At 37.0% G+C, this 12354-nt stretch overlaps 1 protein-coding gene across 1 annotated transcript in view; it reads left to right on the forward strand.

Annotated features, from left to right (window-relative positions):
- LOC121630483 (potassium/sodium hyperpolarization-activated cyclic nucleotide-gated channel 1) overlaps window positions 1-12354 on the forward strand; it is a 66462-nt gene that overhangs the window by 25696 nt on the left and 28412 nt on the right. The window contains exon 3 of the mRNA XM_041970788.1: window positions 2613-2774. Within this exon, the coding sequence (XP_041826722.1) occupies window positions 2613-2774 (162 nt within the window). The remainder of the gene's footprint in view (window positions 1-2612; window positions 2775-12354) is intronic.

The following is a 12354-nucleotide window of genomic DNA, read 5'->3' on the forward strand; positions in this document are numbered from 1 at the left end:
TATGATTACAGATGCTGTGTTGGATAATACAAGCCAAGCTGCACTTTGAAATGAGAGAGACCAAAACAAACAGATAGTCATTAAGTCAAATGAATGCAGCATTACAGAAACAGCACACAAAACAGTTAAAAAAGGGCAAGATTTTGGATGTCTTCTCACAGTTTTAGCCTATATTAATCTTAAACATTAGCTTTGTTTCCATTTAATAAAAATCAGACAATTAGAAAATGTGCAGTAGCTAATGAAAGTGGCTTGTTCAAGCTTCCTAGTTCTGGGGAAATACCGCAATTTCTCTTACTTAATGATATCACCCTGGGACATAACCTTCCTTCTGTTCTTCCTTCCTTTCTGATTATCTAACATTTTAATACAAGGCGCTGGTTATTGTAGAACATGCTCAAAGAAGTACACATCTATCATATTTGTGCATTACTGCAAACAATCTTTCATTTTAGATGAGTTTACAGTTGGCCTCACAGCACCGTGAAGGTTATTTTGTAAAATCCTCTACATTCTTCTACATATACCTAAAGCCTCTTTTTTTTAAAAAAAAAAAAAACCAAAACAAAACTCCACTCTAATGATGAACTTCTACCTTTAAGCTGCCACCAACAAGAGTTCACAAAGTGATGCTCCTGTAATAAAAACCCAAACAAACTCCACACTCCCTTAATGAGTTTCTACATTTTTCCCTTCTGGCCTCTGTGACTCAGTCTGACCCAAAGGTCACAGAGGCTTCCCAGCAATGTGAGACAGTCCCTGAGAATTTGGAAAACCTCTGTGCAACCTTCACACACATTACCTTTATCATCTGATCTCCCTAATTACCTCCGCCATAAGTTTCCAGCCTCTTTTGTTGTGTTTTTTTATTACGCCCAGGGAAGAAAAAAGCAGACAACCAATCGACCCTTTTCTATTTTTGCCTGCTGCAAATTATTTGCAATTCAAAGAGGGACCAAAGTGCCACTTCCCATTTTACAATACTGCTGCAATCCCTCTGGAATATGTTCTTTCAGATTTAAGTTACCTTTATGTCTTTTTCTTTGTTTTGTTTCTCTCTCTCTGTCTATTGTTCTTTCACCTTATGTAATCAGACTTTAATTAATGTAAACATACAAAGAACAGAGGGAGAGGTAGTTCAGCTAAATTAAGAGTACACATGGAAGAGCAGAGACGATACTTGGTGAATTGAGAAAGCCATCCTGTAAGCCTGAGGCTAATTTTAGCCTTTCAGGGCAATGTGCTGCATCTCCCTGTGGATAAGTTGAACCATGGAGATCTGAGCATCAGCTCAGGCTCTTGTTCTCTCCTCTGTTCGGTGTGGACACTGTCCTTTTTGCATGAAGGTTACAGGACAGTCATAATAGACTGAAGAAAAAATTTTTGGATTCAAAGAGCATTTAAAGCAGTTGGGGATTAAACATTTACAGATGGAAAAAGTGGTCTCAGAATGTATATCACTCTGTGTTTAACATTTTTTCTATCACATGGTTTGAGACAAGGAAAGATAAATGACCAGAACGCCCTGAAAAAAGAGATCTCACATCTTAAAGGGACTTCTCTGGCTAAGTAAAGAATAAATAAATGAGGAAAGACTGGTGGAACATATCAAAACATGATTCACAAATTCTTTTTTCACATTGATAAGTCACTACTTGCTTGTTGTCTAAATTGATTATGTTTTAATAGATTTTCTCCCTCCCCCTTTTTCCAATCTCTTGGTAATAATGTGAACCCATTAAATTGTAATTACATTTATTATAAGGAAAATGGTTCATTTATGTGTAATCAAAAGTCATCAATTTAAAATAGATCTTTAATACTTCCAAATCATATTCTTTTAATCCATCTAAATGGGAAATGGGGCAGGTTTATTATGCAAAACGGACCAATCAGCAATAATCTTTTATCTAATAATTTTTTTTTTTATTTTTTTTTAGAAAGGACAAATTAAGCTTCAGTGTGAGGAAGACTGTGGAATAACTAACCTGGAAATAAGTAATGGGTTTCACATGCTAATGAGAAATTCTCAATGAGCACCACAGCCACCCAGGCGTGAGCCAATTCACATGGGCCAGATCCGATGCAAATGAAACGGCTTCTCGCTGCAGATGTGCTTACTCACCCCACTGATGACTTTCTATTCTGAACTTTTCTGCTTTGAATGAATAGCCACACCAGTACTAACACTTGTCCCGGCTCATGGCATTTAAATGCCCTCACTGGCTAATTATTCCAGAGCTCTGCGTTCTCTTTATCATTCAGCTCAACTCCTATGTGTTACCTACTCTATTCTGTATGTGTGTTTCCTCCATTGGTCTGTTTTGGAAAGCAGCCATATTGAATTATGAACAGCTCAACAATTGCGAGTGCAGCCACACACATTTACATACACTTATATAGCTAAATTCCTTGCTATCCAAACAAGCACATCATGCTTTCAACTTCAAATTACTTTTGTAAGCATCTTCGGCCTGTTTGTGTCTTTTTTTGCATCTGTGAAATATTGAAAAATATGGAGTTTCACAGACACTAAACATCTAAACTTGGACAAGTGACTGAGGTCTAACTGAAGTCTTTGTTTCTCTTATTTTTCTATTTCTCTTTGGCAGATTTTCCATATGACCTATGACCTGGCTAGTGCAGTGGTAAGAATATTTAATTTGATAGGGATGATGCTGCTTCTGTGTCACTGGGATGGCTGTCTCCAGTATCTGGTGCCTCTCCTCCAAGACTTCCCACCTGACTGCTGGGTGTCCCTAAATGGTATGGTTGTAAGTATTACAATCTTCTCTTTTGTTTGTTATTTTTTAAATTTAGTAGATAAAGCTCCACTTTCCTGCTGCTGCTTCCTGAACCTGCCAAGCATTGCTTGTTATTAGCTTGAGACAGAGGCTAAATAAGGAAGTTTGTTATTTCTAGATAGCTACTGCCAGTGGTGACCGAGGAAAATTGTGATTGGCAGATTTATGGAAAATGTCTAGTTGGACTTCACTTTTGATATGTCCACAATGCATTTTATTTATCTGAAATAAAAAACAGCGATGATTTGGCATGGAAGAGAAGACCTCAAAGCAAAGCATCCAACAGCAACATTCAGAATCTGACCAGTCTTCTCCTGCAAATAGGCCTTTCTGAATTTGTCATGTCCTTGTCTGTACATGCGCTACTCTGAATGGATGAATGTAGCCAGAACCATTTCCCCTCTATAGCAACAATTTATTGATTGGACACCTGGAAAATGAGGCATGGTGAAAGTGCTTTTCTGACAAAGAAAGATTTCCAAAATTTCTTTTTTTTTTCCACTAGAAGCTTTCAGCAGAGCAGCTGAACATTAATAGAAAGCTGGCTACAAAGCTGTTTTTTTTCTTTTTGTTTGTTTTCTTTTTTTTCAAGCTGCACACAGACAGATAAAATTGTTTTAAAATGTGTTTGGTGACTATATAATTACATTCCTTAATAATGAGGCCGCATCACCAAGAAAAAAGTAGTCATCATCCTCTTTGGTCAATGATTCATGCAAACAGACAAAAAGAAGCAACTCTTGGTATTATAATGCAGAGTGGTGACATACTGTGTTAGAGTTTAACACCAGTGCAGCCTGCTTAGCTAGAACCATATTTAACTATGTGTGTGTTATTAAAGCTTCTGTTCTATGTGCTGGTAGCCAGTCCAGCTTCCTCTTTATGCATAAGTCTCTTCCTTAGGAATCTGAGCCCACCCCATATTCTCATAGACAAAAAAAACAGTGTCTGAGCCATAATGTGCATTAAATGGCACAATTTTGCACCATTTGGAAGCATCCTCCATCTGGTGGGTTTTGCTCAGCATATTTTTACATGGTAAAATTGACAGTGTTATATTGATAAAATATAATAATATAATACTTGTTTAATTATCAATTTTACTATTTTAAAACAGCTTAAAATCATAGATACATATTTCTTAAACTTAATTTCCAAGATGAGGAGCTCACATTCAGAGCAATGCCACATTAGACAATTATTTTCAATTACATTTGTGATTCAGTGTCATATATAGTAGCTCTGGATATTTCTTGACTTGAACATCTAATCTGTACTAAAGTGAAGATAAAAGACATCCAAAGGTGTAAGTGAGGAAAGGGATTGACTGTAGGAGTTAGTAGGGATATATAAGCAGGGGGAATAGATTTTTTCTTTAGGGGTGGCAAAGCTGGAAATAGGACAGTGGCATGAAGTGTCATCAGGTGGCACAACACCAGGTGATGACACATGCCCAGCTGGTGGTGTGGGAGCTGAAGAAAATAATAGGGGGTGCTGTTCATACTCGAGCTGGTCTGTGGCGGTGTGTTTTGGCCTGAGGAGAGTGACCTCCCACACTGTAGTGTTTATTTGGGATGGCAGAGAACATTAAGAGTCAGCAATCGCTTAGCATTTCTGACATGGAGAATCCCTAAAAAACAGTGCAGGGCTCTAAGTTGTTTTGGTTTTGTTTGTTTTGGTGTCAAATATTAGTTCTCATGTGCAACATGTGATACTGAATGTCATAAATAAAACCCTTCAATTTTCATGACGTTATGTTGGCATAATTTTCAATACCATGACGACACTCCTCTGTCAACTATCATAACATCACGATTAATTGTCATAATGCAAATAAAGATGGTAAAAAGTGAGATATTATCCTTATAATGGAAAAGGATGGTATAGACCTTCTGAGGCATTTTTAGTGTTAGAGATTATTCTTTCATGTTAGTTTTTGGCACTGTCTCCTCCCTGGTATCTGAACCAGATGATCATTCATGTGACCTAAATGTTAGGTACACATATCTGTTTTTTTTTTTTTTTTACTTTTGCCAAAGAGACTGAGGTTCAAATCCTCCATGGGATCACTGACTTTTTCTTTAAGAGACACTGTATTTAATATGCTGATAGTTTAGGTTGATGCATAGGAACTACCTGATTAGATTTAGGAAAAAGGCATTTCATAGATCCTTTGAGAATCCCTATATTTTAGATATCTATCATTCATTTTAACCAGTTAAAGTTTCAAACATTGTCAGCCTTTCTGTTGTGAGACTGGGCAATGTGTGCAGTGTGTATACTTTAGGGTTTCCAGGAGCAATATGTGACACTGACACTATCTCATAATGAATCACTTGGTCTATTACCTACTGTAGTGTGTTACTGGAGCGGAGACTTGTAGAAGATGAAATCTGACATGTTGAAATTGTGGGTGTTCACTCTGCAAGGTGGCTGTTTCCCAGAGTGAGCTGCAATGTATCAGGTGTGTTTAAAGATATATGATGAGAGTACAACTTCTGTTGCAATATAATGTTTTTTGTTAATCTTTTTAGTAGTTTATTGGATAATTAATTTGCTTGCTTTAATGGATCTCCCATATCATTAAAGACTTCAGGATTTGTTCTCTGCAGGTCAGTTAGAGATGGAGTAAAACCATGGCTGTTATTGCACCGTCACAAATTTCCTATATGAGATCTCTGTTCTGTTACACATGGATGAAAAAAAAAAAATCTTTTTAACATCAACACAGCTTTTGTTTAAGGTCTCTGGGATGTGCCCCCACCCCCTGTCTGTGCTTTTCCTTCCAAAGCTTTATGCATCTTTTTTCCTCACTTCCTCTCTCTCTTAAGTTGGGGGTCAAGCATGGCTGCTCCTCCCAGAGCAGTGTGATTGTGTAGAAATGTGTGCATGCCTGTTGGGTAACACTGATTGTAAATGTTTGCCCATGGAACTCTTCTGACTCTTCATTTCCCTCTATCCAACAAACATTTTTGTGCTCTGCATGCATGCTGACTGCTCAGAGGCATCAGACTGGAGGTGTAAATGTCAGCTTTCTTCAACATCACACTCTGTTTCCCACTCTTATCTTTACTTTGAGGCCATGAGTTGCCCAAGCGAGTTCAATACCAGCTAACATGTGTTACTTATGCAAACAGACATTATGCAACTCTGCATGCACCAAAAGATTAAGCACTGATTTAATTTCCCACATAATGTCATAATTCATCCTTACTAATGGTTATGTAAACAAAAAGAGGCAAAGCTTCTTCAGTTACCAGGTTATTTGATTTCCATTGATAAGCAACGCTAGAATTATATTTACTGTAACCCTGAAACTTAACAGCTTCTACATCTGTACAGCATGTAGTTTTTCTTGCTCAGAATTTTTCAGATACACTCCCCTTCTTGTATGCAAATCAATACAGGAACTTGTGTAGAAGGCTAATTTGCTGCCCCCTGTGTGGCGGGATCATTTGCTCTGTGGAAAGCTGTAGCTAAAGCTGCATACTGCATATGAGAATGTCTGCTGGAGGCATAGGTGATCTTGGACAGCTATTACTGATCAACCAAACTCCCCATTTCTCAGTACCATGGAACTGTAAAATAATTTTTCTTTTTCAGTTAGATAAAAAAGGCCCCTTGGCTTCCCACATATCAAGTTTCTGGGTACATTTTCGGACTTCAGCAGCTTGCCTGCAGCCACATTTAAACTGTACATGATATTAAAGATGTTTCAAATGATATCAGTCAAAGATTCATATACTCCTTGATTAGTATTACCATACAAGATATTTGGTAGAATATGAATATTTGTTAACAGCATCACAACTAATGATTATCAGCCACTATGTTTCAAAATTAATTAAAACCTTTAGCTTCAGTAATCATTAACACCTCCTTTTGAGGTATTCCATTGTGTTTATTACTTACAGAAATTATTCACTTTTCATACTCAGCAATCTTTCAGAGAATGTTATGTTTCCTGCCAGAGATTGCTTGTCTTTGACTGAATCTTTTTATTTTCCAAATGTGACTGTCCTGACTTAGACTTTGCAGGCAAAACAGCTTATATTTACTTTTGTAGATTATGCAACCTACAGCAGTCTACAGATAAGCTGCACGTGTCTTATAAAATCATTGAAACAGGTAAAAACCAGACTATGATTTATTCTAACCCTGACCAAGTAACTTTGAAATTTGTCAACTTGTAAGTAATAAAAATGTTTAAAGTAAAACGCTGTTGTGTTATGAACTTTATGTAACTCTGAAGTGAAAAACCAACCGTCATATGTTAGTCCTTATGTCATTGCCACATGTCATTACCACATGATGTACAAAGCTGCTGCACACACTCCAACCTACCTTGATGATTTTGTGGCTTCTTAAAGGAAACATACATGAAACCATATGAGCCATATTTCCCTTCTCCTACCTGTAGGGGGAGGTAGTATACATGCCACTAAGGGTCTTATGACTCACAGTATATCACATTTTCAATTTAAGGGCTTTTTGGAATTCAACTAACAACATCATTATAACATCTTCATCTCTTTAACATTTGAAAATGTAATTTTTTAGGAAGTTCTGCATCCTCCTTTTTTTTTCAAACACATCTTTGCTTTTTACAGCTAAAATGTTTTGTTTTAACTTCAGTCAGCATGACTTCTTTTCAGAATGCATCATATATGCTTAGATGTTCCTTTCTCCAACTTCTGATGCTGAATGTTTTTCTGTGATGACTCGTTCATGAATATTATAACGCAGCAGTTGTTGCTGCACAGCAGAACAATACACTCCAGACTCTGCTCAATCTTCACAATTCATTCTTCTCCTTTCAGGGTTTGTTGAGCTTTTCAAGAAGTTCTATCAAAAAGTTTTCTTTTTTTTTTCCCATCAAGGGCTCAGCATGCCCCATAAAACTCCCATTAACTGCAATTTCTAAATCACATTCTGATAAAGAGAAAACAACTTAAAATCTCGTCTTTTAAGAGACTTGACAGCTTTGTTTGGATGAATTAATTTAACTGTAGTAAGCAGCTGCTTGTCAGGACGTGGTTTGGCCTTTACTATGAGGCGTTTTAACAAGCAAGTGCACTAATGAGCTGATTTAGGTTGGCAAATGTTATATAGCTCTTGTTACTTGACGTTTGCATGGTTTTCTTTTTGCATTTTAAATTTGTACAACACAAAATATGCAGTAATTATGTTTAAAATGAACAGTTAATTGAAAGCATTTTGGAGATCACTGAACTACTCCTATTGGGTGTAGGTGCAACAGAAAATAACCATGAATTCAAAATCATGGAGACGCATTACAATTTAAGTTCAGAATATGTTGATGGAGTTTTTAGTGTATGCTAATTTTGTCCTCCTCTGTATCTAAATAAATCTAATCATGCTTATCCTTCATGTCTCAAATCACACAATTAATCCAGAAAATATTGGTGGAAAAATCCTCTATAAGTCAGTGGTATTCTGCTGTATCTGCTCATGAGCAGCTGTCGTAGTGTCACAGACTGTGATGTGAGCAGATTGTGGAATGTCTTCCCTGTGGATCTCTGCAGAAGTAATGGCCTGTGAGCTGACTGAGGCCTGGCGAATCCAAAGCGATAAGCCCCGCCCACGTATGGGATCCTTCTTCTTACACTGTCAAAATGTGTTATCATTCATGGGTTAAATATCTTCATATCTTCTATTTTCTGAGTCTTCACTCTAGTAATTGAAGATTTAAAATAGCAAAGGGATTTTTTGTGTTTCACATGAATGGTTTCTTTAAAATATCTTCACTCTGATCAAGACTGATGGCTTTAAATTCATTAGATTTTTTTTAATTCTGTTGTAACACACTTTCTCCCAGCTTTGGCTAGAGGAGTGAGGCCAACAAGGACTATAGATACTGCTGAGTGTTGCTGTACTGGGTGTAGGGCTGTTATCTTGTTGACTAATGGCATGAGTGTACCTTCTTACTCTTTAGAGGCCACATTTACTTAATCACCAGACAAGATAATGCTGCTGTCACTATGTTGGCCCTGGTTGGAGGTGGTGGGTTGTTGCATTTGTTTGCATGTACAACATAAGGACATGTTTAAGAGGATGTGTATTTTGTAACTGCACATGTGCCCTATATAAAGATAGTGACAGCTCAGTAGTAGACAGCTGAATATTCATGTCTCAGAAGCAGTGAGAGGCAGACAGGCAGGCAAATACAGGAGGTAGACACACTCATAAACCCAGAGAGGCCTGGCTAGCCATGCATAACTCTGTCAGTCATTCTTCCTGGGTTCTTTTATTCCTGGGCCACCCACCAGATTTCTGTCTTTTTCTTCCAAACCCTCTGAGTGAGTCACTTCCAGGAGTCTTACTCAACTCTGAGTTTATGAATTAATCAGACTTTACCCCCCTTGTTTTCTCTCACCTCCTTCAACAAAAGTATGCATTGATTTAATCTTAGTGAAATATAAAATTACTATTGTCATGGTGTGAGCAGCTCCTAGAATCCAAACATCTGGCTGTTGTATTCCTGTGAGCTGTAAGAATAAGTTATTGATTGTGTTTCCTATTTCCACTGGCGTGTTTGATACTTATAGCAATAATTTTGAATTCCAGATAGTCACAGACTTAATTGACAATTATTTTTTTTATTTTTTTGACTTCTGGAATATTGTCCTGAAGAAAATTTGCCAATTTTTTCCATTGATATTTTATGGCCCATCGTATAATAGTTGAAAATGTACTGTAAATCATTGTCAGCTACAACCTCATTAACAAGTCAATATAACAGTTCAAAGGATAACACTGGACCTCAGGCAACCACCAGAATGCAAGCCTTTCATTTTGACTTCTACAAACAAAAAGTATAAAAACTTCTGAGTCAATGAGAACCACAACCTTCTCAGTGAATTCATTGTGAATGCCTTTCTTGTAAGATTATAGCTACATTTGGTATCCAGGTCTGCAGACCTCAAAATGTTGTGTTCAAAGACTGCTGCTCCGTCTGTGCAGTCCTGAAGAGTTTGATTGTTATCAAGATTTACTGACACTTTTCTTCATACTTATGGATGAGCAAACAAATTAACTATGGTGACCTAGACTAAGAAAATATAAAATCTACACATGTAGAGTCAAAATTTTAATGCATTGAAATGACATTTGCTCTGCAAACACATTGTTGCTGAGAGGTCAAATCACGTACATTGCAGGAAGTGCATTACATCATGTTAGGCTCATGGTTATTTGTCGTTATCAACGACAACTAAAATCTCTAGGTGACACTAAGCAACGGGACAGTGGTGAATCAGCAACTGCTTCCTGGTCACAGAACCGGGTTTGTTTTTAATGAGGGAATCATTGGAGACAAGACTATGACAGTAACTGAAATGCTGGCAAGATGTTATAAGCACATCACACCACTAACAGCTGGTTCCATCAAATTTTAGAAACTTTTAAACAGTTGATGCTTAGATGATAGAGTGGGATGTGATTTGTTTTGTTGAGCAAGTCTACAAAGCTGCTAAAAGATGAATATGCAGTATCTGATGTCATTTTTTCTGCTGCTGCAGGATTTTATTATATTTAGAATAAAACTGGGCAGATTTATTGAAATAAAGAAGATTGTAGAGTTTGGCAAAGATTCAATAATTGTCTTAAGGCTCACTCTCCCTTAAGAAAGGCTTTATACACCAATCAGCAATCTGGCATCCTTAGAGACTTCTAGTTCTTACCACTTTTCATGAATTGGAGAAAAATGCACATTAACATATGTCATTTGATGACTAATGCAAACTAACAAAAGCCTCTGCTTACTGCTTAGTCTGTTGTAAATACAAGAACAACATTGTAAAAGCAATGTTGCTGTGTTGGTGGTGTTTTAGCTCGTGTATGATGTCACTACCACAATATTCATTACCAACATGTTCTTGCTTCATTTTTGACTTAGAAAATTGTATTAAAAGAACTGAAAGTCCAGCATGTGAAATCCCAATCCCACCATCTCTACCACATGGTTGGGGAATCATACATAAGAACCAGCAAAATCTAAATGTCATTGACTTTCTATTCTCTCCTCCAATATTTGATAATAGTCCTTAAAGGAAAGGAAAAAAAGACTGTATTAACGCAAGCATTTGCCTTTTATCAGAGCTGCTTATCATATTAAGAATCAAAACATTACCCAATACTGAACAAATGCTATCAGAGTTAGTAAGATTTTAAAAAATAATGCTGGAATTCTTCAGAAAAAGATTACTTCATAGGCTTAACAAAGCACTAAAGTCTGTAATCCTAAAACTTTGGATTTAGGAAGTTTATAATGAGCTGACCTCTAACCAATGACTGATTTTCTTTCTTTGTGTGTGTGTGTGTGTGTGTGTGTGTGTGTGTGTGTGTGTGTGTATGTGGGTGTGTTTTTATCAAAGAAACTTGAGAATGTTTTGAGACAGACCCTAGTCAGTTTTACTCAGTAGGGCTGCCCAAAATATGAAAGATTTACTTGTATTGCAATATCAACGTGCACATTTTCACTTGAAATAAGCACAGGTACATTTATGCTGTGCTTTTGTGCATGTTTTACCAACTTACTGGCATGCACATGTGTAGAAGTGGAATACAGACATTTTTTAAACACCGGATATTAACACCATATGTGTTCATGGTTGGTTGATGACATGAAACTAGACATATGGAGACCTCAGATGAACTTAATAAAGTAAAGAAGTAAAGCAGCATTTATCAGATTCTTTGTTTACAGTCATAAATAAATATTTATTGTAAGCACAGTATACGTTCAGTTGCTAACTACATGGCTAGAACAACAGATATTATGATAGGTATATGGTTTATTGCTTATTAAAAATATTTAAATTAAGGTGTCAAAGCAATGCAAATATGCTGCACAATGTATTTATATAGTACTTTGAACTGCAAAATGTATGATTTCCCTTTGCTGGATCGCAAAGGAAACAACTTCTAACAGTATGATACATCCATAATCACATACTATGGGCTGAAACATTTCCAGACCATAATATTTATAATGCACAAGGTACTTTCATTCCCACATTTAATTTTTGTCAGTCGATAACTGGGGCAACACAAAGCAAATAACCATACACATTCACACTTACTACTAGAGTTAATTTAGTCACAAAACATGCATGTTTTCGGGCTCTTAGACTAAGCCAGGGTACTAGGAGAGAAAACCCATGCATGCATGGCGAGAAAAGTCACAAAGACACGGCCCACCAAAAATTTAAATCAGGAACCATCTTGCAATGATGCAACACAACATCATGCAGCTCCCAGCCCTAGTCTGTTGTTCTAAAATCGTTCCAAACCATGATCCCAGTATCTTACTAAACTGTGAACTTTGTGTGCCTGTACAGAGTTGTGGGTGCGATAGTTATTCTAAATGGAGCACATCCTTAACTTTCTCTCTTAGCAGGGGTTGAAGATTTTAGAGGAGTCAGCAGTTTGGCTGTGGCTGGAAGGCCTGTACTGGGGAGCTGTCATATTTGTTTCCATATAGAGACTTACTGGGTTTCACAGCCTCAAAGGACTTGTTTCATTTCCC

Source organism: Melanotaenia boesemani, chromosome 19 (assembly GCF_017639745.1).
Source record: "Melanotaenia boesemani isolate fMelBoe1 chromosome 19, fMelBoe1.pri, whole genome shotgun sequence".
In the NCBI taxonomy this organism is placed as follows: Eukaryota; Metazoa; Chordata; class Actinopteri; order Atheriniformes; family Melanotaeniidae; genus Melanotaenia; species Melanotaenia boesemani.